At 63.9% G+C, this 27,202-nt stretch overlaps 2 protein-coding genes across 2 annotated transcripts; both read left to right on the top strand.

Annotated features, from left to right (window-relative positions):
* Positions 1-1,277: 1,277 nt before the first annotated feature.
* SCART1 (scavenger receptor family member expressed on T cells 1) lies at positions 1,278-11,551 on the top strand. The gene is made up of 14 exons (XM_084904643.1): positions 1,278-1,436; positions 2,715-3,032; positions 3,796-4,092; positions 4,799-5,107; positions 5,704-6,009; positions 6,338-6,652; positions 6,749-7,063; positions 7,611-7,922; positions 8,070-8,138; positions 8,580-8,894; positions 9,155-9,190; positions 9,713-9,847; positions 10,307-10,537; positions 11,249-11,551. The coding sequence occupies exons 1-14, from the start codon at positions 1,370-1,372 to the stop codon at positions 11,539-11,541; spliced, it is 3,318 nt and encodes a 1,105-aa protein (XP_084760769.1). The 5' UTR covers positions 1,278-1,369; the 3' UTR covers positions 11,542-11,551.
* Positions 11,552-14,172: 2,621 nt separating this feature from the next.
* On the top strand, positions 14,173-25,861 carry LOC311632689 (scavenger receptor cysteine-rich domain-containing protein SCART1-like; the record flags this gene model as incomplete). Its single annotated transcript, XM_084904393.1, is given in 14 exon segments — positions 14,173-14,191; positions 14,276-14,608; positions 15,274-15,585; positions 16,122-16,436; positions 17,932-18,237; positions 18,573-18,887; positions 19,149-19,463; positions 20,066-20,377; positions 20,969-21,037; positions 21,391-21,512; positions 21,514-21,706; positions 22,175-22,321; positions 23,176-23,277; positions 23,861-25,861. Coding segments are annotated over 14 exon segments (2,949 nt in total). The 3' UTR covers positions 23,950-25,861.
* Positions 25,862-27,202: the final 1,341 nt, after the last annotated feature.

Genomic DNA, 27,202 nt, shown 5'->3' with positions numbered 1-27,202 from the left:
GCCCCCAACTAAGGTACATGCCCTTAACCGGAATCAACCCCGGACCCTTGAGTCCACAGGCCGACGCTCTATCCACTGAGCCAAACCGGTTTCGGCTAAGTGTGTATCCTTAAAGTTTCAAAACAGATAACTTTTATATTCTCTTTCTGTAAATAAGTTAATTTCAATCAATAAAATTTTTGTCTTAGAATTACTTTAAAAATAACAGTTTTATTGAGATATGATTCATATTTTATTTCATTTTTAAAAAAATGTATTTTTATTGATTTCAGAGAGGAATGGAGAGAGAGAAACATCAACGATGAGAGAGATTCACTGATTGGCTGCCTTCTGCCTGCCCCACACTGGGATTGAGCTTACAACCTGACCAGGAATCAAACTGTGACCTCCTAGTTCAGAGGCATGTTGATGCTCAACCACTGAGCCACACAGGTCAGGCTATGTGGGATGCTGTTCTGAAGTCCTTGTCAGGTAATTCCGACATCTAGGTCACCCTGGCATTGCCACAGCTGATTGTCCTTTATCATCGAATTGTGTGCTTCGTGTGGAGAGGGATTTTCACGTGTACTCTGGGCATTCTGGTTATTATAATGTTGGAGAGGCTCTTGATCCTTTTTAAATATCCTATTTCAGCAGGTGGTCACCTGTTCCAGCTTAAGGCCGTGGTCAGCAAACTGCGGCTCGCGAGCCACATGCGGCTCTTTGGCCCCTTGAGTGTGGCTCTTCCACAAAATACCACAGCCTGGGCGAGTCTATTTTGAAGAAGTGGCGTTAGAAGAAGTTTAAGTTTAAAAAATTGGGCTCTCCAAAGAAATGTCAGTCGTTGTACTGTTGATATTTGGCTCTGTTGGCTGATGAGTTTGCCGACCACTGGCTTAGGGCATAGGTTTTGGCCTTCTTTTGTGGACTTTGGTTCCAAGGACAGTTCCGTTTACAAAACTCTCGGGGCCCGTCTCACTGTCCTGGTGCTGGGGCCCTCGCTCAGTCCCTGCGGGTCCCAGGGCCGGCGGTGTCCCGGTCACTGTCTATGGGGTGGGTTTTCCTGCTGCCCTTGCTGCCGGCAGACTGGACCGCTCGCCTGATCGTGGGTCTGGGGAAGCAGCCCCGTCAGCAGTTCCCAGCAGGAGAGGAAACCCACAGCCGGGCCCTCCGCGCATGCCTGCGACGCTCAGAGCTGCCGAGGCCATTGGCTGCTCTGCTCACAGACCGAGCGCCGGGGCCACTGATAAGCCCTGGATAGGCCCTCGCTGCCTCCACTGGTGCTGGGGCCACCGGCAGCCCCACGTCTGCGCGTGTGACTCTGGGCTCAGTCCCTGCCGACGCCCAGCCCAGTGGCCAGAGCTGGCCGACGCCCGGGGGCGGAGGGGCCATGAGGGCTGCTCTCTGGGCCTTGGGAGTCGGGCCCTTTCTCCTCACGCTCTGGGCAGTCCCCACTGGTGAGTTTCTTCTCCCTTCATCCACGGAACCTTCCGGAGGCAGCGGCTTGCCGATGCCGAGATGCTGAGTGTGAGGATCCCCCGCTGCCTGGGTGTCGCTCAGCTCAGAGGGGGTGGGATATCCTGAGGTCGGAGGGTGTGTGGGCTCCCAAGTTAGACCCCTGGAGACTCTTGTCCCAACACGGAGCGGTCCCATCCCAGGGTGAACCAGAGCCCCCCGCCCCACTGCTCAGAGCCCAAGGAGTGGGCTGGTCAGGGCCTGCACGGAATGAGGGTCTGGTCTCAATGACCCAGACCGACAGGAGGTGCGAAGGGTCACAGCACAGCCCTGGGGGTGGCCTGGGATGACCAGGCTGGGACGAGTGGCCCCCCCCTCAGATGTCCTGGGGCCGCTGCTCTATTTCCCTGCACCAGCCCCTGCGGAACCTGCCTACAGTAGCCTGGGTGTGTGTGCATGCATGTGTGTGAGAGGAGAATGTGAGCGAGTGCACATACGCCTGTGAGTGTGCATGCGTGTGGGTGTATGAGTGTGAGAGTGTGTCAGGGCTGGGAGGCCGGAGGGGGCAGCAGCATCCGGTACCCTGGAAGCTGGCGGAGGAAAACGTCGCTGCCCAGAGGGGGGACCGCACGGCTGGACAGAGGGCACCCAGGGGTGGTAGTGGGGAATCTGGGGGCAGTGAGGCGTGGGCAGGGGGAGGTGGCAGGGCCTGCTGTGTGTTAGGGACGCAGACCTGGTGCCGTTCCCGGGCTGGAAGGCCCCGGCGGAGGCTGGGGGAGCAGGGCAGTGAGGGGTGAGGCCCCAGTGCGGGTGGGAGGACCTGCTCCCTCTGGGCCCCGGCAGGTCTGCCCTTTCGCTTCTTTCCCCGTGTGAGCCCAGCAGCCCTGGTGGTGCCTGGGATGACCAGGCTGGGACGAGGTGCCCGCGCGCACACACACATACACACACACACACACACACCACCCCGGTCTCGGACATCCTGGGGCCGCTGTTCCATTTCCCTGCACCAGCCCCGGACGGGGGCTGCGGGTGGAGGGTCCTGTGATAAGGTGGGGGGTGCCAGGGGCTGAGGAGAAGCCAGGGGGCAGAGGCCTGGAAAGGGTGTGGTTGGGGGCAAGCTTCCAGGGTCACGTTTCTAATCTGGCTCTATCGGCAGCGAGGCCGTGGGGGCGGCTCCGGGCACACGCAGAGGCCGTCACTATGCGGCCCACCCTCAGCCTCCCCCCCTCCCCTGGCCCCTGGTGGCCTGGCCCCGCTGAGGCTGGCCTGCCCCCCTGCAGGTGGGCCGGGCAACCTGAGGCTGGCGAACAGATACAGCGAGTGTGACGGACTGGTGCTGGTCCGACACGAGGGGGAGTGGGGACACGTGTGCAACCAGGAGTGGACGCTGGCGGAGGCCTCGGTGGTCTGCAGGCAGCTGGGCTGCGGCCCTGCCGTGGGGGCCCCCAAGTACGTCCCGCTGCCCGAAGAGAGGGTGCAGCCCTCGCTCCACAACGTGTCCTGCCGGGGCGACGAGCCCTCCCTGTGGGAGTGCAGCCTCGGGGTGTGGACCCGGGCCCCGTGCCCCCACGAGTGGATGGTGGTCGCGCTGTGCGCCAGTAAGTGGGTGCTGGGACCGTGGGAGAGGGGAGGGGGAGCCAGGGGAGGATTTGGGGGAGGGGGTGTGGGAGGGGAGGCAGGCAGGGCTGTGGCTCTCTGGGGGGTCCCCTTTGGGCACAGGAGCCGGCCTGGCCCCTCCAGCAAGGCCCAGTCTCATCCCCATCCCGAGTCCTTGCAAGGCCCTGTTCCGGGTGCTGGGGAAGCGGCTGGGGAAAAGCCGGCACCTCCTGCGGCAGAGACAGAGGATGAGCCAGTGCCCAGTGCAGCAGCCGCTGGGATGAGGAGCAGGAGTCAGACGGGGAGGGAGGGGGGGTGTTGGGGGGGGAGGAACCGCCCGTCTTCTAGACACCTGAGGAGGCCTAAGGGGCCCTGTGGGTTTCTGACTGGGATTTCTTACCCAAACGGCAGGCATGTCTGCCGTTAGGGTTTCAGCTGTCTGGGGGAGAACTGAAGGAGAACTCCCGAGGCCCCTCCTAGTGTCCTGCCCCGGACGCAGACCCACGACTCAGGTTTGGGGGGCAGGCGCCCCTTTCAAACACGAGCAAGGCTGTCAGCGCGTCACACCAGGCGGCCCCTCTGAGGGGCGTCCTTCTGAGCGAGGGGCCCTTTGTGACTGCCTGGTCGGAAGGGGTCCCCTCAGCCCAGCACTGACCCTGAGGAAGGAGCAGGGCCCGAGGGGACATGTCCGTGGAGGCGGCCGCAGCCCCCGGGGAGGCGGGGACGGCAGAGGCCGCCCCTCCTGAGTGCGCCCGTGCTCCGCAGACGGCACTTTTCGGGAGATCCGGCTGGTGAAGGGCCACAGCCCCTGCTCCGGGCTCCCCGAGATCAAGAACCTGAACGGCGTGGACCGCCTCTGCGGCCTGCACCGGACGGAGGCCACGGTGTTCTGCCAGGAGCTGGGGTGCGGGCCTGCGCTGCAGGCCTCCCGCCAGGACGGGGACGCCGGCGGGAAGTTCATGACCTGCCAGGGCACGGAGCCCACCATCCGCAACTGCAGGCTCGACAACAAGCTGCGCAGCGGCTGCGACGTCCAGCAGGACGCCGAGGTGGTCTGCGCAGGTGAGGCCCGCCATGCCGCCCCTTCCCCTCGGGACACCTGGGCCGCTGCAGAGGAAGTGGAAGTGGAGCAGGTGGGGAGTGGGGGGGGAACGCTGAGTCAGAGGTGAGAGGGCAGGGCCTGCACCCACCCAGAGTGAGGGCAGGTGAACGGGCCTCCCTGGTGCCCCCAGAGCCAGTGCCTGCGGCCTGAGGGCCTTGGCATGGCCTCCAAGATTACACAGGGCCTTGGGGCCACCAGCCTGGGGCGTGCATGGGCACCTGCAGCAGGTGACTCTGACCTGTTTTCTTCCTTTTTTTTATTTTTTAAATTATTTTTTAATATATTTTATTGATTTTTCACAGAGAGGAAGGGAGAGGGATAGAGAGCTAGAAACATCGATGTGAGAGAAACATCGATCAGCCGCCTCCTGCACACCCCCTACTGGGAATGTGCCCGCAACCCAGGTACATGCCCTTGACGGGAATCGAACCTGGGTCGCTTCTGTCCGCAAGCCGACGCTCTATCCACTGAGCCACACCGGTTAGGGCCCAGGGGCCCTGCTTTCTGCGTGCAGGGCGGACAGGCCTCTGGCTGTCAGACTGCCCAGTGCTGGGCGGACCCGCTGCCTGGAGACAGAGGACCCCTCGGGCCGGAGCGCCCTGTGGTCCAGGGAGCCGGCTCCAGGTGAGCTGCTCTGACTGATGGAGACTCCGTCTCCTCCCCCAGGACACACGGAGGCCCGGCTGGCGGGCGGCGAGCACCCCTGTGCTGGGCGCCTGGAGGTGAGGCGCGGCCTGACCTGGGGCACCGTCTGCGACCAGGACCTGGACCAGGCCACGGCCCACGTGGTGTGCCGGGAGCTGCAGTGCGGCCTGGCCGTGGCCACGCCCCCGGGCGCGCACTTTGGCCCGGGCTCAGGGCCCGTGTGGACCGAGGCCTTCCGCTGTGCGGGCAACGAGTCGCTGCTGTTCCACTGCCCGCGGGCGCCCGGGCACCGGTGTGGGCACGGCCAGGACGCCGGGCTCCGGTGCTCAGGTGAGGCCCGGAGGGTGGGCTCTGAGGCCCCCAGGCCACCCTTCCCCTGGATTCCTCCTGGGCGCCCCAACCCCAGCGCACCAAGGAGCTGCCCGCCAGGAGGGTGCCCTGTTCCGTCAGAGGAAGTGGCTGCTGGGGGCTGAGGGAAAGGGAGGGTGGGCAGGAGCCTGGGCCTAGTGCAGTGTTTCCCAAACTTCTGACACATGTGTACCCCTTCTATAATTTCCATAACGCTGAGCGCCCCTCGTACTCATGAGAACGTAGAATTAGGCGCAGCTAAGCACGGTGCAGTGCATATCCCCACCAAACTCCGGTGCAACGCGTACCCCCACCAAACTCTTCCCGGACCTCTGGGGGTGCACGGACCACACTTTGGGAAACACTGTCCTAGAGGGACATTCTACCCCGGCCCCCAGGGCAGGCCACCAAGTGTGGGCTTCTCTGCGTGGATGTGTGAGCCAGTGCTCCGCCTGGGGAACAGGGGGAGCCAGTCAGAGCAGGTGACAGCTCAGGGGCCACCACCTGGGGTTCCAAGAAGGAAATGGCCCTGTGCTGGGTCTCCGGCCAAAGGAGAGCCTGACAGAAGCTCCCCGCAGAGTTCCGGCTGGCCAACGGCAGCGGCAGCTGTGAGGGCCGCGTGGAGCTCCAGGTCCAGGGGGCCTGGGCGCCCCTCTGTGCCGTCCACTGGGACCTCGAAGACGCCACCGTCCTCTGCCACCAGCTGCACTGCGGCAGCGCCGTGGCCGTGCCCCCGGGCGGTCACTTTGGGCCCGGGGGCGCCCCCCTCTGGCCCGACAGGTTCCACTGTGCGGGGACAGAGCCCTACCTGTGGCACTGCCCGGTGAGCACGCTGGGCGCCCCGGCCTGCGCCCCCGGACACTCGGCCTCCGCGGTCTGCTCAGGTGGGTCCGCAAGAGCCGCGGGCACAGAGGCTGGGGTGGACGGGCTGGGGGCAGGGGCTGGGGGTGGACGGGCTGGGGGGCAGGGGGTGGGGGTGGGGGCGGACGGGCTGGGGGGCAGGGGGTGGGGGCGGACGGGCTGGGGGGCAGGGGGCAGGGGCTGGGAGTGGACAGGCTGGGGGACAGGGGGCGGGGGCGGACGGGCTGGGGGGGCAGGGGGTGGGGGTGGGGGCGGACGGGCTGGGGAGGCAGGGGGGTCCTCTCCCTCCTCCAGGCCGGGGCGCCTCCCTGAGCCCCTGCCCGCCCCGCCAGCCCCCTCTCCCTCCGCCAGGCCTGGCCCAGGCGCTGCGGCTGCGGGACGGCCAGAGCCGCTGTGACGGCCGCGTGGAGGTGGCGCTGGACGGCGCGTGGGGCCGCGTCCTGGACGACGCGTGGGACGCGCGCGGCGCGGGCGTGGTGTGCCGGCAGCTGGGCTGCGGGGCGGCGGAGCGGGCCTACGATGCCCGGGCCCCGGGGCGCGGGGTCCGCGTGGGGCTGAGCCGCGTGCGCTGCGCGGGCACCGAGGCCCGCCTGGCCCAGTGCGACGTGTCCGCCGCCCCGCTGGCGCCGCCGGGGGCCGCGCGGGACGCGGGCGTGGTTTGTGCGGGTGAGTGAGGACCGGGCCGCCCCCCAACACCCAACACCCCCTCTCCCCGCCCCCCGTCCCCCAGGGGCCAATGACTTGGGGGGGGGGTCTCCGCAGGGAGCCGCCGGGTGCGCCTGGCCGCGGGCCCGGGCCGCTGCGCGGGGCGCGTGGAGCTGCTCCGCGGGGGCGCGTGGGGCACCGTGTGCGACGACGGCTGGGACCTGCGGGACGCGCACGTGGTGTGCCGCCAGCTGGGCTGCGGCCGCGCCCTGGGCGCCCCGGGGGCGGCGGCCTTCGGGCCCGGGTCCGGGCGCATCTGGCTGGACGAGCTGGGCTGCGAGGGCACCGAGTCCGCGCTGTGGCGCTGCCCGTCGGGGGGCTGGGGCCGGCACGACTGCGGCCACAAGGAGGACGCCGGCGCCGTCTGCGCAGGTCAGTCCGGGAGCTGAGCGCGGTCCGGGCCGCGGGGTCCGAGGGGCGCGGCGTCTCCGCGGGTGAAGCCCTGGCTCAGGGAGGCTCCGGCGGAAACACCCATCAGCTGCCTCTTGCACACCCCCTACTGGGGATGTGCCCGCAACCAAGGTACATGCAGACCCTTGTGTCCACGGAGCCAAACCAGTGTTAGGGCTCCTTTTTTAATTTTTAAATTTTTTAAAATTTGTATAGTCACTGCTAAATTGGTCATCTTATACAAAAAGTGTTATTCTGTATTTCAAGTAATTTCCAAGGTTAGGTTTCAGACAGTTGGCACCCCTGCTAGGACCTCACTTCTGGGGCTTCACTCTGGTTGCCGGGCTTACCCGCCGGCCGCTGCCTTAGGGCGGGAGACCGCTGTGGGCGTGCGGGGTCGGTGCGGGGCTCCCTGGGTCCGATGGCCTTGCGCGGCCTGGGCCTCGGCGCTGGGCCTCCTTCGGGGGCCGCGCGGGACGCGGGCGTGGTTTGTGCGGGTGAGTGAGGACCAGGCCGCGCTGTCTTGCAGAGTCGGTGGCCCTGCGGCTGCGGGGGGGCGCCCGCTGCGCCGGCTGGCTGGAGGTGCTCTACAACGGCACGTGGGGCGCCGTGTGCGGGAACTCCCTGAGGCTGCACTCCGTGTCCGTCATCTGCAAGCAGCTGGGCTGCGGGGAGCAGGGCTGGGTGGACAGAAAGCCCGCCCGCGCCGACCGGGGCATCTCCTGGGTGGACAACATTGAGTGCCGCCCGCTGCACAACTCCACGCTGTGGCAGTGCCCCTCGAGCCCCTGGCGCCCGCGCTCCTGCGCCCACGAAGAGGAGGCCTGGATCACCTGCACAGGTGGGCCCTGGCACCTCTGGCAGGCCTGGTGCCCTCGGGGGCCGCCGTAGACCGTGGCTGGGACCCTGGGTCACTTGGGCATCACAGACTCCATCCTGAAGCTGTTCAGGGCCTTCACCCGGGAACTGCCCCTGCTTCATCCAACAGGATTGCCAGCGAACACGACGCAGGATTCCGGGGAGCCCCTCAACTGCTCCACCACCCGCAGCTGCCCAGGTGTTCACTCCTCTGCCCCTCTGCCTGCCCCTGCTCACCCCGCCCCGCCCCGCAGTGACCCCCCCCCGCAGTGACCTGCAGTGACCCCGCCCCGCAGTGACCCCCGCCCCGCAGTGACCCCCGCCCCGCAGTGACCCCCCCGCAGTGACCCCACAGTGACCCCGCAGTGACCTCCCCCACAGTGACTCCTGCAGTGACCCCCGCCCCGCAGTGACCCCGCCCCGCAGTGACCCCGCCCCGTAGTGACCCCGCCCCGCAGTGACCCCCGCCCCGCAGTGACCCCCCCGCAGTGACCCCACAGTGACCCCGCAGTGACCTCCCCCACAGTGACTCCTGCAGTGACCCCCGCCCCGCAGTGACCCCGCCCCGCAGTGACCCCGCCCCGTAGTGACCCCGCCCCGCAGTGACCCCGCAGTGACCCCGCAGCGCCCCCTTTTGCAGAGGAGGGCTCGGTGCGGGTGCGCGGCGGCCAGGACGGCTGTGCGGGCCGCGTGGAGCTGTGGCACGCGGGCGCCTGGGGCACCGTGTGCGACGACGCCTGGGACCTGGCGGACGCGGAGGTGGTGTGCCGCCAGCTGGGCTGCGGCGGGGCCCTCAGCGCCCCGGCGGGCGCCGCCTTCGGCCCGGGCTCGGGGCCCGTGTGGCTGGACGAGGTGGGGTGCCGGGGCAGCGAGGCGGTGCTGGGGGGCTGCCCCGCGGAGCCGTGGGGGCACACGGACTGCGGGCACAAGGAGGACGCGGGCGTGCGCTGCTCCCGTGAGTGGCCGGGGGGACGGGGTGCTGTTGGGGGCTGGGGAGGGGGTCTCGGGGAGCTCCTCGGGGTGTCCCCTCACGGTGGGTGCTCGCAGGGCCCCGAGGCTGCCCCTGTGCTGGGTCCCCCCGAGGGGTGGGAACAGGCTGCCTCCGGGGGGGGTCCAGTGCCAGGCTGAGCGGGGCTGGGGCTCAGAGGGTCTGGGCTGCTCGGGGCTATGGCCGCCCCCTCTGACCCCCCCACGGTGTGGCCCTTCCTCCTGCAGGGGACAGAGGGCCCACAGTCCCACCACCAGCAGCAGGTGGGTGTCCTTCCTCAGCCTCCACTCCCACCTCCTGTCTGACCCGGACCCAGAGGAGCCTGCACTGGGGTCGCCCGTGGTCACCTGTGCCCCAGTCTGGGGGTGCTGAGCAGTCAGGGGCAGGGAGGGCCACCGTGCCGGAGACACCCTGTGGCTGGGGGCCAGCTGGGCTGAAAGCTGCAAGGAGGGTCAGTGGCCTGGGTCCTGCCCCAGCGACTCCTGGGTCCTTCCCTTCCCTGCGGGGGTTTTGCCCCCGGGTGCTATGGCCTCTTAGAAGCTGTGGCTACGTCCAAAGCAAAGGCGAGGGCAGTGGCTGTCAGGATGGTAGGAGCCGTCCTTCTGCGTCCTCCCACTCGGCCCTGAGCTGTGGGACCCCCTCAGGGCCATCAGGGGGAGGAGCAGGACAAGCCCATCTCTCCTCCGGGTGCCCCTCCCCCTGGCTCAGGTGGTCCAGGCTGGAGGTCACAATTCCCCAGGCAGTGCGAGCACTCAGGGAGGACCCGCCTCTCACTGTCCCTACAGGCCCCGCCTTGGCCCCGCTGCCTTCCCTCAAGGCTGGGACCCTGCCCATGATCCTCTGCTTCGTCCTGGGCACCCTCCTGGGCGTCGTCTCCCTGATCCTGGGGGTGCAGTGGTACCGCAGAGGAGTCTGCGGGGGTAGGTGGCAGGCATGGCCGGCGAGGGGCACCCGGGGCCTGGGGATGGGAAGGCTGGGGGGCACACGCTGAGGTCCCAGCCCATCGCCGGCCCTCTCTGTCCTGGTCACTGTCCTGCGTGCTGGGTGTCACCCCCTCTCCCCTGTGGGGACACGTCAGTGACCCACGAGTGGTCACCTTGTTGGGGACGGGGTTCTGGGCTCTGCTCCGCTTCTGAGAGGAGCTGGGGGAGAAGATGGGTGAGGGGCAGGCTCGAGGGCTCCCCATTCCTGAGTCACCCGAACAGCTGGGAGCGCTCTGTCTTGGGTGCCCACGGAAGTGTGTGTTCCTTGTGCCCCTGACGGGACCCGAGGCAGGAGGAGCGGAGGGGTGGAGGGTCCCGCCCGCCCGCAGGGGGCCGGCAGCCGTGGGCTGGGACAGCGGGAGTGTCAGGGCGACAGGTGTGGGCGTGGCTCTGCAGGTTTTGGAATGCTGGGGACTCGGCCCCCGGAAGCTGTTTACGAGGACATTGGCGCTGTCCCCATGGGGGAGAAGCTCGAAGGGTCCAGTGTGTCCCCGGACCTGCTGCCGGAGGAGGACTATGATGATGCCTGGGAGCCGGGCTCCGAGGAGCAGGAGGAGGCGCAGGAGGAGGAGCAGGAGGAGGAGCAGGAGGCGGCGCAGGAGGAGGGGACGGCCCTGAGCTCCGTGGGTGTGCACCTGTGCGCCGCGGCGGCCGCTGGGCTCGTCCTGCTGTACTGCTGCTGCATCCATGGCTCTGCGCCCGCCAGGGCCTACATTTAAACACCCCGAGCCCCTCTCCGTGTGTGTGCGTGTGTGTGTGTGTGTGTGTGCCCTCACTGCCGAGCCCCTCTCCGTGTGTGTGTGTGTGTGTGTGCACGTGTGTGTGTGTGTGTGTGTGTGTGCCCTCACTGCCGAGCCCCTCTCCGTGTGTGTGTGTGCGTGCGCGTGTGCGTGTGTGCCCTCACTGCCGAGCCCCTCTGTGTGTGTGCCCTCACTGCCAAGCCCCTCTGTGTGTGTGTGTGTGTGTGTGTGTGTGTGTGCCCTCACTGCTGTCTCCGGCTTGGGCTGTGCTACTCGGCTGTCCCTTCAGCGTTGCTTGTTACCCTGGCATCTTATGAGCAGGCGTGGATTTTAGGGAGGGCCCTAGATTTTTATTGGGGCTTCTTTTCATGGCTGTGCACAGAGTCCTTCTAGAACCCTGTTCCCAGTGCAGCGGGGGCTGGGAGCGGGGGGTGGGGAGGAGGGAGCAGATGGTGGGAGGAGATGCTTTACTCTCATCCCAACACATGCCCATCCTGGGCTGGCCCTCTGGCGTTGAGGTGCGATGACGAGCCAGGGCCCGGATGTCCTGGAGGCTCGAAGGAATGGCTGAGACGCCATGCCTGTCTCTCTCCTTAAGCACAGGCGGGCTCCGCCCCCTCCGGGCCCCGGAGCGCCGGCCGGGACGGAACACCGCCGTGGCCCCGGCTGCAGGACCTGACGCCCCGGAGCTGGCCATCAGGGACCCCAGCAAGACGCCCGGGGGCTTCCATGTTCCTCATCTCTAAAAAGGATGCTATTAAACTCCCCCTGAATGCAGCCATCCACCCATTCATTCACCTCAGAGCCTTCCCCAGACATCCACCGTGGCCACACACACACACACACACACTCACCGCCCACCCCCGTTCTCTGCCTCACCTGGTCTGGTAAGGGCTCTGAGTGTTTTCAACTTCCTCACCCACAGCCTTTTGCCCGAAGGTTCCACAGGGTGTGGGGTGGGCTCCCTATGAGCCAGCTCCTGGCCATTCTACTTCCGCCTGCAGACAGCCCTCCCCCAGGGTCCCCGCCACCCACCCTGTCCTGCTCTGATGACCCACCAGGCCTTTTATGACCACACTCACCCTGACCACACCGTGACCAGACCTCCCGGCCACACCTCCCACACCGGCTCTGGGCCGTGCTGCTCTGTGTCCTCTTCCCTGTGTGGGTCTGGGGTAGGTTTGCCAACAACCACATATCTGATCGCTGTTAACTCACTCTCCCACGTCAGTGTCTTGGGAAAGACCAGGTTTGATCATCCTGTGAGATCCTCATCTTTAGGGTCTCCCAGGGGTGGCAGCCATCACCACCCACCTGTCTGGCTCCCCCTGAGGGCCTGGCCAGCCAGCGGGGGGTTCTCTCTGAGCACTGCCGCCCACCCCCAGTGCTCCCCCGCCCCTGTGCCCACCCCCTGGGCTGTGAGAGAGGCACAGCTTGTGGCCTCAAGGACCACTGTGCTGCAGACGATGGAAGTCAGTCTCTTCCGGACAGGAAGCCGGGTGAGGGAGATGGGGTGATGTCCCCGGAGGTGGGACGGGGCCTCTGGGGTGAAGTGGGTGAGGAAGGCTCATAGCCAGGTCCTGGGACTGTGGCAGGGACAGCTCCTGGCAGAGCCTCAGGGGACCAGAAGGTGTGTTCTGGATGTTTGAGCTCACCTGGCACACCTGTGCACACACAGGAGCCTCCCTCTGGCCTCAGGAGGTGGCCAGCCTGGCTCACAGTGCATGCTGGGTGTTCCTGAGGTCCCAGCTGGGAGCTGGGCTCAGTGCATGGCCAGGCTGCTTGGGGGAGGGGCCTCAGCACAGAGGGTCCTGCTGACAAGGGGTCCTCCTCCCGCTGGGGAAGGGGAAGAGCTACCCTCTCTTAAACTGCTTCTCTGGCAAATCTTTTAGAAAGTAACGTTCACTGATGATATTCTGATTAGAAAATAATACACATTATTATACATTTTAAACCTCATGGAACCAAGAAAGAAAATGAAAACCACACACACACACATACACACAATAAAATAAACAATGGCCTTGGGATAATCTTCTCGACCCCGCTATGTTGGTCTGGGACCCGGATGGAAGCCTTAGCCCCTGATGGAGGTCTGGGTCCTGGGAGGTCAGTTTTGGCCAGGGAGGGAGGTCTGGGCTCTGGTGGGCGGTCTGGTACATAACTGGATATTGGGTTATGGAATATTGGTCTGGGTTCCGTATGAAGATCCAGTCCCCTGATACACCACTATGTTCCCTGCTTGTGGCCTGGGCCCTGGGTTGGCATTCTCAGCCCCGCCATGATGGTCTGGGCCCCGGATGTAGGGCTGGGTGCTTGGAGGGAGGTGTGGTCACTAGGGGGCGCTATGGGCCCAGGTGGGAGGTTTGGGTCAAGGGCAGGGCCTGGGGACGATGAAATGGTGGTCTGGACTAGCCTGGGTATTTAGACTCCAATAAAGGTCTGAGTTGCAGATGAAGAACTACACCCCTGATACAAGACTGGATTCTGTGTTAAAAAGAAAATGAAAGCCATGATTCTCTCCGAAATGAATACACCAACTCTCCTTGGTTTATATCCATTGAGAACGTTTCTTTGATCAGAGGCACAGATACACGCATGAGCTACCGCAACGCATTCTGTGCTTCCTGTGTGTTTCCCGCTGAAAACATGCGCCGTAACATACGCCCTTGTCCACACCGTCATGCTAAACGGCTTCCTACGAGTGTTTTCCATCGAGTGCTTGTCCCTCTCGGACGGGGCACGAGGCTCCTGTTCCAGGACTTTCTCCGCACAGAGATGTGTCTCCCTCCTTCCCTATGGCCGCTCACGGGTCATGCCCGTTGGTAATGGTTTTGGTCCAAGGGCTGGGTCCCTCATGACACATCGGAAGGATCCGCGCTCACCCACACACGCCTTCGGGTGCGACGGCGGACGGTGCGTCTCCCAGGGAGCCCGCTCCCGGCTCCGAGGGGGCTGCTCCCCCCTGGCCCTGCAGGAGGCCCAGCCCCGGCCTCGCCAGTGCTGCGGGGCTGCCCGGGCCCAGGCCTGGGGCGAGCCTGTGCTCCGTGTGACAGATGAGGCCACTGATAGGCGGGGAGGCGGGGAGGCGGGCGGGGCGCCCCCCTTCCTTCTCAGGAGGGCTCCGCGCTGAGCAGGAGTCCGCCGCCTGCACCTGGGCTGGCGCAGCACCGGCGGTGACCAGGGATGGCCTTGTCCCCTCGGAGGCTGTGGCCCCTCCTCCTGGCCTGCTGGACCCTCCCCGCGGGTGAGTGCTGCTGTCCTGAGGGCTGGGGCTGGGAAGACGCCCGGCCTGCGAGGGCAGGCATCCTTCCTGGGAGGGGCCGCTGTCGAATGGTGTGTGTGCATCCCGGGAGCTCAGCCAGGGCCTGGGGGGGGGGGCGGCCTCAGCCCTTTGCAGGCGAGCGACCATGACCCTCCCGTGTGGGAACGGCCACCGGAAGGGGGCCTCGGACATTATTCCTTTTTGTTACCATGTTCTGTCATACATGTCATCTACATGGAGTGTGAGGAAACGAGGACATGGAAGTGAAGGGCACAGGTTAGGATGGACGGTGAAAATTCCGGACAAAACCTTCTGGAGCCGTGCCACGCGTGACCGCGCCCTCCCTGTGCTCTGTCCCAGGCCTGGCGGCGGCGGCGGGGGAGTCGGTGGCCCTGCTGAGAGGCGGGAACCGCTGCGAGGGGCTGGTGCGGGTCCGGCTGGGCGGCCGGGAGGGCCCGGTGTGCGGGGACCACTGGGGCCTGCAGGAGGCGGCGGTCGTCTGCAGGCAGCTGGACTGCAACGACGTCCACGTGGCGCCCACGTACGTGGTGTGGCCCCAGGAGCGGCAGCCCTCCTTGCTGCGGGGCGTGCGGTGCCGGGGCTCGGAGGCCTCGCTCTGGGACTGCGCCCCGGGGTCCTGGGAGCCGCTGGGGGGCTGCGCGTGCGAGTGCATCGGCGCCGTCCACTGCAAAGGTAGGGGCCCCGGGGAGGGGGGCCCAGGGAGGGGGTCAGGGGAGGGGCCCCGGGGAGGGGGCCCAGGGAGAGGGCCCCGGGGAGGGGGTCCGGGGAGGGGGTCCGGGGAGGGGGTCCGGGGAGGGGGTCCGGGGAGGGGGCCCCGGGGAGGGGCCCTGTCGGAGGCAGCCCCTGCGGGAAGCCCGGGACCCCAGGACCGTGACCCTCAGGCCCTCGTGGCCTTGTCCTGGCCCCGCAGGAGCAGGGCGGATGGGATGGCCCAGGTGAGGAACACCTGAGCTTCCCAGCTGCAGGCTGTACCCCCAGGGCGGCCCTTTTGGGGTTCATTTGCCTCCTCCCGCCAATGGTGACCGCCAGAGAGGAAGGGGGGGGGTCTGTCTCCCTCTCCCACCTGCTCTGGCGGGGCTCCCGGGGCGCCAACGTCCCAGGAGCTGGGGTGCTGGGAGCTCAGTCCTGCCGCCCACTGTTGGGGGCCTTCGGGCAGCAGGAGGGGAGGCAGCGGCTCCCCCCTCCCCTCCTGAGGGATTCTGGCGGGAAAGGAGGGTCTCTGCAGACAAACCCGGGGCTCCGCCTCTGTCCGGGAGCCACGGTGTGCAGAGTGGGGTGCACACCCCAGACCGGTGGGGCTCCGGTGAGCAGCGGGCAGGCCCCTGTGCTGTCCGCAGGTGGGAAGCTGGCGAAGGTGGAGCTCAGCGGAGGAGGCAGCCCCTGTGCAGGAACCTTGGAGATCAGATTGACCGAGAACTTTCCTGTGACGTGTGGTTTGCACTTGGAGGAGGCGGGTGTCCTCTGCAGGAGCCTGGGGTGCGGCCCAGTGCTCCAGGCATCCAGGCCCCACCTCTCCGGGGGCCCTGGGAGCAGAGGACCCAAGATCGTGACCTGCCAGGGGACAGAGTCCAACATCTTCAACTGCAGGTTCAACCTGAACGCCCAGGACCAGTGCAACCTGCCGACAGACGCGCAGGTCGTGTGTGCCGGTGAGGGCGCCCGGCTGTGCGAGGCAGGCATCCTTCCACAGCTGTGCTCGGGGGACTGACGGGGACATCCGCTGACGAGAGAGGCGGGTGAGGGGTGGGGGATGGCCACCCCTGCCACCAGCCTGCATCCCTGCCCTGGGAGGTGCTGGGTGCAGCCAGCGCTGGGGTTTAAACTGACCGGTGACTAAAGTGCCGGCCAGACACAGCCCAAGACTGGGGACTGGGGTGGGGGTGGGGGTGGGGGGAGTGGGGAGGACAGATGTGGGCCCTTTGGGTGCAGGGGGTGGGGGCTGTGCTCCTTACCCCTGCTTTGGGGGAGCCCAGAGGTGGGAAATGAATGTTTGCTGTCGGAATAGGAGTGAGATGCTGAGGAATGGGAGTGTCCTCCCTGCCTGCAGGCCCCAGGTACCCCGGTGCCCTCAGGGCTGGGCCAAGACAGGTGGCTCTGGTCCTCCTGACCTTCCTCCCTGTGGGACTGGAGGCGGAAGCTCCTGCTCTGCCCTGAGGGGCTGTTTCCGTCCAACGTCTGCCCCCAGGACACACGGAGGCCCGGCTGGCGGGCGGCGAGCACCCCTGTGCTGGGCGCCTGGAGGTGAGGCGCGGCCTGACCTGGGGCACCGTCTGCGACCAGGACCTGGACCAGGCCACGGCCCACGTGGTGTGCCGGGAGCTGCAGTGCGGCCTGGCCGTGGCCACGCCCCCGGGCGCGCACTTTGGCCCGGGCTCGGGGCCCGTGTGGACCGAGGCCTTCCGCTGTGCGGGCAACGAGTCGCTGCTGTTCCACTGTCCGCGGGCGCCCGGGCACCGGTGTGGGCACGGCCAGGACGCCGGGCTCCGGTGCTCAGGGGACAGTGAGTTTTTATGTGACTGTAAAGAGCTGTGGGTTTTTCACAAGTGCCCTTTATCGTGTTGAGGAATGTTCCCTTTTTTTCCTGGTTCATGGAGTGGTGTTTTGTTTTTTGTTTTGTTTTTTAAATATAGTTTATTGATTTTTACAGACAGGAAAGGAGAGGGATAGAGTTAGAAACATCGATGAGAGAGAAACATTGATCGGCTGCCTCTTGCACACCTCCAACTGGGGATGTGCCCACAACCAAGGTACATGCCCTTGACCGGAATCGAACCTGGGACCTTTCAGTCCGCAGGCCGACGCTCTATCCACTGAGCCAAACCAGTTAGGACCATGGAGTGTCTTTATCATGAGCATCTGTTGGATTTTGTCAAATGCTTTTTCTGCATCAACTGAGATGCTCATGCTTTGTTTCGTTTTTTAAAAATATGTTTTTATTGATTTTTAGAGAGGAGGGAGAGGGATAGAGAGGTAGGAACATTGATGAGAGAGAAACATCGATCGGCTGCCCCCTTCACGCCCCACACTGGGGATCAGGCCTACAACCTGGGGATGTGCCCTGACCCAGAATCAATGGTAACCTCCTGGTTCATGGGTAGATGCTCAACCACTGAGCCACACCTGCCAGGCTCCATTAATTTTTTTTTTAAACGCAATAAATTCTCTTTGGTTCTTTTTTTCAGTCCGCACACCGATGATCTACCACTGAGCCGAACCGGTTTCGGCCTGGTTCCTTTTTAAATAATTGATATCCCTTAACTGAAATTCCCTATGTGATGAAATATCATTAAACTGGTTTTCTTTAGTCCTTTGAGCATATTTAAGACACTTATTTAAGGTCTTCCTCTAGTAAGTGTAATGATTTGGTTTCCTCGGGGACAGTTTCTGTGTGTTTTTTCCATGTGCATGTGTCATAGTTTCTTGATACTTTGCATGGACGAGACATTGCTAATTTACGATAGTACCGTTACTTCAAAAATCAGACTCTCTCCCACGCAGTGTTTGTTGTTGCTAACTGCTGTGGGTCATCGTGGTGCTCTCTGCCAGTGACAGCCATGTCACTCCCCGACAGGGGGTGGGGGCGGACGGGCTGGGGGCAGGGGGTGGGGGCAGACGGGCTGGGGGCAGGGGGTGGGGCGGACGGGCTGGGGGCAGGGGGTGGGGCGGACGGGCTGGGGGCAGGGGGTGGGGGTGGACGGGGTGGGGGCAGGGGGTGGGGCGGACGGGCTGGGGGCAGGGGGTGGGGCGGACGGGCTGGGGGCAGGAGGTGGGGCGGACGGGGTGGGGGCAGGGGGTGGGGCGGACGGGCTGGGGGCAGGGGGTGGGGCGGACGGGCTGGGGGCAGGGGGTGGGGGTGGTGCTCTCTGCCAGTGACAGCGATGTCACTCGGCTCTCAGCTGTCCTCCCCTGGTGTGGGGGCGGCTGGGCTTCACAAAGCCTGCAGTGAGGAAGGGTCTGCAGGGCCCGGAGCAATGCTGACCCCCCCCCCCCCCCAGGGTTCCGGCTGGCCAACGGCAGCGGCAGCTGTGAGGGCCGCGTGGAGCTCCAGGTCCAGGGGGCCTGGGCGCCCCTCTGTGCCGCCCACTGGGACCTCGAAGACGCCACCGTCCTCTGCCACCAGCTGCACTGCGGCAGCGCTGTGGCCGTGCCCCCGGGCGGTCACTTTGGGCCCGGGGGCGCCCCCCTCTGGCCCGACAGGTTCCACTGTGCGGGGACAGAGCCCTACCTGTGGCACTGCCCGGTGAGCACGCTGGGCGCCCCGGCCTGCGCCCCCGGACACTCGGCCTCCGCGGTCTGCTCAGGTGGGTCCGCAAGAGCCGCGGGCACAGGGGCTGGGGCGGACGGGTTGGGGGCAGGGGCTGGGAGTGGACGGGCTGGGGGGCAGGGGGTGGGGGTGGGGGTGGACAGGCTGGGGGGGCAGGGGGTGGGGGTGGGGGCGGACGGGCTGGGGGGCAGGGGGCAGGGGCTGGGAGTGGACAGGCTGGGGGACAGGGGGCGGGGGCGGACGGGCTGGGGGGGCAGGGGGTGGGGGTGGGGGTGGACGGGCTGGGGAGGCAGGGGGGTCCTCTCCCTCCTCCAGGCCCTGGCGCCTCCCTGAGCCCCTGCCCGCCCCGCCAGCCCCCTCTCCCTCCGCCAGGCCTGGCCCAGGCGCTGCGGCTGCGGGACGGCCAGAGCCGCTGTGACGGCCGCGTGGAGGTGGCGCTGGACGGCGCGTGGGGCCGCGTCCTGGACGACGCGTGGGACGCGCGCGGCGCGGGCGTGGTGTGCCGGCAGCTGGGCTGCGGGGCGGCGGAGCGGGCCTACGATGCCCCGGCCCCGGGGCGCGGGGTCCGCGTGGGGCTGAGCCGCGTGCGCTGCGCGGGCACCGAGGCCCGCCTGGCCCAGTGCGACGTGTCCGCCGCCCCGCTGGCGCCGCCGGGGGCCGCGCGGGACGCGGGCGTGGTTTGTGCGGGTGAGTGAGGACCGGGCCGCCCCCCAACACCCCCTCGCCCCCTCCCACGGCCCCCTCCGCCCCCCGCTACCCTGTCCCTCCCCCCAACAACCTCCCCCCCTTCCCCCCAACACCCCCTCTACCCCCGCCCCCGCCCCCAACACCCAACACCCCCCCCGCCCCTCCCACCGCCCCCCACCCCCCTATCCCTCCCCCCAACACCCCCTCTCCCCGCCCCCCGTCCCCCAGGGGCCAATGACTTGGGGGGGGGGGTCTCCGCAGGGAGCCGCCGGGTGCGCCTGGCCGCGGGCCCGGGCCGCTGCGCGGGGCGCGTGGAGCTGCTCCGCGGGGGCGCGTGGGGCACCGTGTGCGACGACGGCTGGGACCTGCGGGACGCGCACGTGGTGTGCCGCCAGCTGGGCTGCGGCCGCGCCCTGGGCGCCCCGGGGGCGGCGGCCTTCGGGCCGGGGTCCGGGCGCATCTGGCTGGACGAGCTGGGCTGCGAGGGCACCGAGTCCGCGCTGTGGCGCTGCCCGTCGGGGGGCTGGGGCCGGCACGACTGCGGCCACAAGGAGGACGCCGGCGCCGTCTGCGCAGGTCGGTGTGCCCTCCACCGGCCCGGGGGAGGGGGGAGGGCGGTCTGCCCGCTGGGGGGTCCTCCCGGGGGAGGGGGAGGGCGGTCTGCCCCGCTGGGGGGTCCTCCCGGGGGAGGGGGAGGGCGGTCTGCCCCGCTGGGGGGTCCTCCCGGGGGAGGGGGAGGGCGGTCTGCCCCGCTGGGGGGTCCTCCCGGGGGAGGGAGCAGGGGGGGGAGGGCGGTCTGCCCGCTGGGGGGTCCTCCCGGGGGGGAGGGGGCAGGGGGAGGGGGGAGGGCGGTCTGCCCGCTGGGGGGTCCTCCAGGGGGAGGGGGGAGGGGGCAGGGGCAGGGTGGTCTGCCCGCTGGGGGGTCCTCCCGGGGGAGGGGGGAGGGCGGTCTGCCCGCTGGGGGGTCCTCCCGGGGGATGGGGGCAGGGGCAGGGGGAGGGCGGTCTGCCCACTGGGGGGTCCTCCCGGGGGAGGGGGGAGGGCGGTCTGCCCGCTGGGGGGTCCTCCCGGGGGAGGGGGCAGGGGCAGGGGGAGGGCGGTCTGCCCGCTGGGGGGTCCTCCCGGGGGAGGGGGCAGGGGCAGGGGGCCCGGCCGGCCTCACGGGCCTCTCCCCGCAGGGCTCACCGGGCTGCGGCTGCGGGGCGGCGGGCCGTGCGCCGGGCGCCTGGAGGTGCTGCACAACGGCACGTGGGGCGGCGTGTGCGGGCCGCTGGGCGCCGCCGCGCTGGCCGTGCTGTGCGGGCAGCTGGGCTGCGGGGCCCCGGGCCGCCTGCGGGCGGCGGGGCGGGCGCCGGGCGCCGCGGGGCCGCTCTGGGTGGCCTCCGTCCAGTGCCGCCACCGGCACGACCTGGCGCCCTGGCAGTGCCCGTCCGCGCCCTGGGACCCGCACTCCTGCCCGCGCCAGGAGGAGGCCTGGGTGGAGTGCGCAGGTGAGGGGCCGGGTGTGTGTGTGTGTGTGTGTGTGTGTGTGTGTGTGTGTGTGGATGGGGCCCAGATCTGGCCTGACAGGGAGTCCCCGCCGTCATGGCTCAGGCCCTCTGGGCTAAGGCCCTGGTCGGCAAACTGCGGCTCTTTGGTCCCTGGAGTTTTTAGCAAAGGCCAGCTTAGGAGTACCCTGATGAAGTTAATGACAACGTACCTACCTATATAGTTTAAGTTTAAAAAGTTGGCTCTCAAAGGAAATTTCAATCGTCCTGTTGATAGTTGGCTCTGTGGACTGAAGTTTGCCGACCACTGGCCTAAGGGATGACACGGCCACTGTCACTCTGCCGTGGAGACCTGGGCCTGCTAGTCCAGGGGAGGGCCTTGCCCTGAGGGTCTGACCTCCTGACTCCCCCGGGTGGGAGCAGCACCCTGGCTGCGCAGGCGCCCCATGGAGGAGCCCCTCCCCCTGTGTGCGGGCCCTGGGCTAAGGGTGCAGCCCTCCTCATTGGAAGCAGACATCCCTGGGGCCGGAGAGAAAAGGGAAAGGGCTTTCCCAGGATTTGAAGCCGCCAGCCTTGCAAATACTTCCCCTACAGAGAAGGCGGGAGGAACCCCTCCGGACCCCGGGGAGCCCCTCAACTGCTCCGCCTCCCGCAGCTGCCCAGGTATCACTCCCCTGCCCCCCTGCCCACCCCGCCCTGCCCCGCAGTGACCCCGGCCCGCAGTGACCCCGCAGTGACCCCCCCGCAGTGACCCCCCCGCAGTGACCTCCCCCTGCAGTGACCCCCGCCCCGCAGTGACCTCCCCCCGCAATGACCCCGCCCCGCAGTGACCTCCCCCTGCAGTGATCCCGCCCTGCAGTGACCCCGCCCTGCAGTGACCCCGCCCCTCAGTGACCCCGCCCCTCAGTGACCCCGCCCCGCAGTGACCCCCGCAGTGACCCCCACCCCGCAGTGACCCCGCCCCGCAGTGACCCCGCAGTGACCCCGCAGTGACCCCGCAGCGCCCCCTTTTGCAGAGGAGGGCTCGGTGCGGGTGCGCGGCGGCCAGGACGGCTGTGCGGGCCGCGTGGAGCTGTGGCACGCGGGCGCCTGGGGCACCGTGTGCGACGACGCCTGGGACCTGGCGGACGCGGAGGTGGGTGTGCCGCCAGCTGGGCTGCGGCGGGGCCCTCAGCGCCCCGGCGGGCGCCGCCTTCGGCCCGGGCTCGGGGCCCGTGTGGCTGGACAAGGTGGGGTGCCGGGGCAGCGAGGCGGCGCTGGGGGGCTGCCCCGCGGAGCCGTGGGGGCACACGGACTGCGGGCACAAGGAGGACGCGGGCGTGCGCTGCTCCCGTGAGTGGCCGGGGGCCGGACGTTTTATAAGCTGAATGGTGGTGGTTTCCGCTGACATTGGGGGGGGGGGCATCTCTTGTTTCCTACCCCCAATTCATGTCTCCTCCTGGGGCGTGGGGTCCCCTGGTGTCCAGTGCAGGGCGGTGGCCTCATCCTGTTTGCAGAGAACAAGGTGACCACCGCGGCCCGCAGTGTGGTGTCTCACTGGCAGGAGGAGCCAGCGCCCTGGGCCTTGTCACCGGGGGTGGCCGCTCTGGAGCCTGTTTGACCAGACGGGGAGGGGGCTGCCCCAGGAAAGCGGAAACCTCCAGCCCTCACCACACAGCCAGGCAGTCAGGGTGCTCTGCCCAGCAGATGCCCCTCAGCAATTCAGAGGCCGATGGAGGCCCCCGAGGGGAGGGTGTAGCCCTGGGGGGCTGCCTTCTCCCCCTCAGCCCCCAGGAGCCCCTTGTGCTCTCTCTTCCGCAGAGCCGGACCCTGCTCCCCGGCCGAACCCGGAGCCCTGCCCGGCGCTCCGGGCGGTCAGCGCCGTCCTGGGCGCCCTCCTCGGCCTCCTCTTCCTGAGCCTCCTGGGCCTCCTGGGCCTGCTGCGAAGCACACAGGCCAAGCAGAGAGGTGTGTGCGCCCGCCGGGCCCATGGCAGCACGGCAGAACCGGGCCCCATGGCCAGCGCGGCAGGAACCGGTGGAAACTTAAAACCGGTGTTGGGGTCCCTCACGTGGGTTTCACTTCAAGTGAGTGGCCTTTCTTGGCCAAACAGAGACTTAGAAATAAGTCCGCCTCAGGCCCCTGGGATTTGGTGCTGACCTTAGGCCAGTGGTTGGCAAACTCATCAGTCAACAGAGCCAAATACCAACAGCACAACGATTGACATTTCTTTGGAGAGCCACATTTTTAAAAATATATATTTTACTGATTTTTTTACAGAGAGGAAGAGAGAGGGACAGAGAGTTAGAAACATCGATGAGAGAGAATCATTGATCAGCTGCCTCCTGCACACCCCTTACTGGGAATGTGCCCACAACCAAGGTACATGCCCCTGACCGGAATCGAACCTGGAACCCTTCAGTCCGTAGGCTGACGCTCTGTCCACTGAGCTAAACCGGTCTCGGCGAGAGCCACATTTTTAAACTTCTTCTAACTCCACTTCTTCAAAATAGACTCGCCCAGGCCGTGGTGTTTTGTGGAAGGGGCCAAAGAGCCGCAGTTTGCTGACCACGGTCCTAGAAACCACCTGGCGGCTCCCTGGGCAGCAGCATCAGGCTCAGCTGAGAGCGGGCTGGGGGCCGGGGGCGGGCGGGCACTGCGGGCCTGGTCCCATCACTCTACCTCCCAGGCCCTGCCCAAAGCATCCTGCCTGTCTGCTGCCCGAGGGGTCCCCCCCGTGAGAGGCCTGCGCACCCCGCTCCCCCAGCCCAGGGATGGTCCACACCGGGGTCTGCGCCTCACCCTGCCCCCCTCTTCCTCAGGCCTGGGAAGTTCGGAGGCGTCTCCCGGAGAGCCCACCTATGATGTCATCGGGGAGCCGCCTCTCGCGGGGGTGTACGAGGAGGTCGGGGAGCAGCCCCAGGGTGAGGAGGACCGGGTGCGGGCAGGGTGGCCACGGCAGGTGCGTCTGCGCTCCCAGCTCCGGAAGCCGGGTGGGGGGTCCAGCGGGTGGGGACCTTGGGGAGGGCGTGTACTTGTGCTTCCTGGAGGAAGGTAGTGACAGAACCAGACACGTGCTGTGACCGGATGATTGAGGCGCCCCAGGATCCAGGTGCCTGGAGATCTCTGTCAAGTGGTGTAGTGTTTTTTGTTTGTTTGTTTTATTATATTTTTATTGATTTCAGAGAGGAAGGGAGAGGGAGAGAGAGATAGAAGCATCCATGATGAGAGACAATCATTGATCGGCTGCCTCCTGCAGGCCCCACGTTGGGGATTGAGCCTGCAACCCAGGCATGTGCCCTGGCCGGGAATCGAACCGTGACCTCCTGGTTCAGAGGTCGATGCTCAGCCACGGAGCCACGCCGGCTGGGCTGACAGGGGTTTTTGGCGACATCGCCAAGCTTTCCTGCCAAGACAAGAGGGAAGTCACCCGGCCAGGCCCCTGGCGGTGAGTCAGACGTGGCTTCTGGGCGGTCGGTGACCTGGGGCCTCGCGTGCCTGTTTCAGACGGGACAGCGAGCCTCCGGGACGAGCAGCCTACGCCGGAGGAGGAGTACGACGAGGCTGCGTTTCCCCTGGAGGAGGTGACGCTGTGAAGACCTGGGGTGGATGTGCCGCTGACGGTGTGGAGAGCACAGCTCGCCGGTCCCCTGGACGGTCGGGTTGAATCCAGAGCAGACAGGAGCCTTTGGGCCTGTCCTCAAGCCTCTAGTCTGGGGGAAACCCCGTCTTCCTCCCCCTGCCCCCTCGCCCCCACCCCATCTTCCTCCCCCTGCCCCCTCGCCCCCATCCCTTCAGGGAGACACACACCTGCAGGTTCCCGTGCATCCACAGCACAAGCACAAGTGCCTGTGGAAAGCCATGGTTATGGTTCCGTTTCTCTGACAACATATGTGGTGAGCCTGGTTGGTTGCTCAGCGGTGAGAGCATTGACCCTCGCACCTGGGTCGCAGGCTCGATCCCTGGGCCTGGTAGAGGCGTATGAGGGAGGCAACCAATTAATGTGTCACACATGGATATTTCTCTCTCTCTCTCTCTCTCTCTCTCTCTCTCTCTCTCTCTCTTAAATATATTTTATTGATTTTTTTTACAGAGAGGAAGGGAAAGAGATAGAGAGCTAGAAACGTCGATGAGAGAGAAACATCGACCAGTTGCCTCTTGCACACCCCCAGTGGTATGCCTGCAACCAAGGTACATGCCCTTGACCGGAATCGAACCTGGGACCCTTGAGTCCGCAGGCGGACGCTCTATCCACTGAGCCAAACCGGTTTCGGCTGTTTATTGATTTTTGAGAGAAAGGAAGAGAGAGAGAGAGAGAGAGAGAGAAAGAGAGAGAGAGAGAGAGAGAGAGAGAGAGAGAGAGCGAGCATTTTGAAACATTGATCCGTCATCTTCGGTACTTGCCCAATCAGGTATTGAACCCGCAAAGTAGTTATGTTCCCTAATCTGGAATCGAACCCACAACCTTTTTGGTATATGGGACAACACTGCAACCAGCTGAGCCGCCTGGCTGGGGCTGCTTTTTCTTTTTTCTTGTAAACTCTCCTTAATTGGATCCAAAGTGTCCTGTGAAGTCATGTCGTCTGTGAATAAAGTCAGACCCTTTCCTTTCCTTGGTACCTTTAACCTCTCTCTCTCTCTCTCTCTCTCTCTCTCTCTCTCTCTCTCTTTTTTTTTTTTTTTTTTTTTTTTTTTGAGCCTTATTTCAAGGGCCAGCCCCCTCCAACCCGTATCGAATATGGGAGCACTTTTGGGTGTTCCCTTCGACCATGTGCCTCTCCGGGCTTCAGGACAGTCCTGGTTTCCTTTCACCATTAAATACAGTATTGGATGTGTTTTTGGCAAATGCCATTTATCAGCCGAAGGGATGTCTGTGTATTGCCAGTTTTCTAAGGGTTTTGGTTTTAATCATGAACTGCTGACTTTAATCAAATGCTTGTGCATCTGTTAAGATTACACCTGATTTCCTCCCCTTTGTGGGAAAGCTGCATTGATTGATTTGCAAATGTTAAACCAACCTTGGGTTAAGCAAACTAACCTCTGTCATAATATATTTATTATTCGTTATATATATATTTCAGGGATCAGTTTGGCAATACGTTGGTTCGATATTTGGAAGAGGGCCTGATGTGTAATTTTCCATTTTTGTAAATGCTTCTGTTTCATTTCTTTTGGTATGAAGATAATTTAGATTTTCCTCTTTTAAGAAATAATTGCAAAATTTTGTGTAGCACTGGTTTTATGTCTTCCTTAAATGTTTGGAAGAGTTTGACAGACAAGCCATCTGGGCCTAGAATTTTCTTTTTTGGGAATTTTCCTTTTCAGACTTAATTTTTAAAACTGTAGAAAATTGAATTATTCGTGCTTTCTATTTCTTCTTAGATCTCGTTTGTGATATTCTTTTTATCAACGAATTGACAATATTATCTGCACTTTAAATTTGTTGACATAAATTTCGTTGATAATATCTTGGTACTATCTTTTTAATATAGATGTCTATAACACCCATGCCTATGTGCCTTTTTCAGCGCCGACATTGGTACCTTGTGACTGCTCTGTTATTTTTGATCCGCGGTGCTCGGGGCTAACCACTTCACTAGCATCTTCAAGGGCCTAGGGAACATGTGCCTTTACTTTCTTTAAACTGATCATCTGATTTCAGTTTCACTTGTTTCTGCTCTGATCTGTACAATCTTTTTCTTTCTACTTATGGTAGCTTTCTGGTAGTGATATTTATTTCCCGCATTTCTTCTTTTTAACGTATACATGCAAATGCATAACCTTTCCTTGTAATGTCGCTTCGGTTCCATTCCAAGAGTTTTAGGCTGCATTTTTGTTTTAGTTTTAACAGCTTTGAGGTTAAATTAGCATACAATAAACTTCATATATTTACAGTATGTAAGTGGCGAAGAGTCCTGACACACGTACATTCAGGCAGTGGTCACAGCAATCACTCCCCGAAGACTTTTCCTGTCCGTTTGTGTGCCTCTCTCCACCCCCACCGTAATCACTGCTCAACTTCCTGTCGCTGTAGAGTACTTTGTATCTGGGGAGCTTATAGAAGTGGAATTATACAGCATCTACTCTTCTGGGTGTTGGGGCAGCGGCTGGCTTTTGCTCACTTGGCATAATTATTGTGTTTAGAGAGTTCCCTTCGAACATTTTGTTAATAAAGTTTGCAACTAAATGTATAAGAGATGTTGGCATTAAGTTTTCTCGTATGTCTTTCTCTGCTTTTAAAACAAGGTTAACACTGACCTCACAGAATGAGTCGGGCAGTATTCTTTCTTGTTTAATTTTACCAAAAAAAAAGTTTGTGTGGAATCGGTTTTATCTATTTCTTTAAGTTTTGGTAGATTTTACCAGTGAAGGCACCTAGGCCTGGAGCTTTGTTTGCAGGAATGTTTTTAACTACAATTTCAATTTTTAGTGGATATAAGTTTATTGATTGGGGGTGGGGGGTTGGGAGGTGGTGGGAATAAATGGTGATGAGGGGGGGGGAGAAAGACTATTCATGTAACTTATTCCTTTTTGGATAAGCTTCATTAGGTTGTACCTTTCAAGGAATTTGTCCATTTCGTGTATGTTTCTGAGTCTATAGGTATAAAGTATTTCATAATACTCCCTATTGTCATTTAATACTTGTACAATGTGATTGATAATAATACCTCAATATTCATTCATTAATGATAACAGATACATCATACTGATATAAGGTGCTAATGATAAGGGAAACTGGGTGTGAGCCCCAGATGTACTTTCTGTGTGGTCTGCTCAATTTTCATGTAAATCTAGAAGTGAGCTAAGCAATAGTCTATTTAAGATAAAATCCCATCTTTCCTGCAGGGA

The sequence above is a fragment of the Pipistrellus hanaki genome (genome assembly GCF_964339955.1).
Source record: "Pipistrellus hanaki genome assembly, chromosome: 14".
Classification (NCBI taxonomy): domain Eukaryota; kingdom Metazoa; phylum Chordata; class Mammalia; order Chiroptera; family Vespertilionidae; genus Pipistrellus; species Pipistrellus hanaki.
The sequence above is the reverse complement of the archived record's forward strand: the minus strand, read 5'-3'. Positions and strand labels throughout refer to the sequence as shown.

What these genes read in the sequence shown, in the direction of transcription:
- SCART1 (XM_084904643.1), top strand. Translation starts at nt 1,370, where the DNA reads ATGAGGGCTGCTCTCTGGGCCTTGGGAGTCGGGCCCTTTCTCCTCACG. An exon ending in GCTCTGGGCAGTCCCCACTG is followed by an intron (nt 1,437 to 2,714) that starts GTGAGTTTCTTC and finishes GCCCCCCTGCAG; the next exon opens with GTGGGCCGGGCAACCTGAGG. An exon ending in CGCCGAGGTGGTCTGCGCAG is followed by an intron (nt 4,093 to 4,798) that starts GTGAGGCCCGCC and finishes CTCCTCCCCCAG; the next exon opens with GACACACGGAGGCCCGGCTG.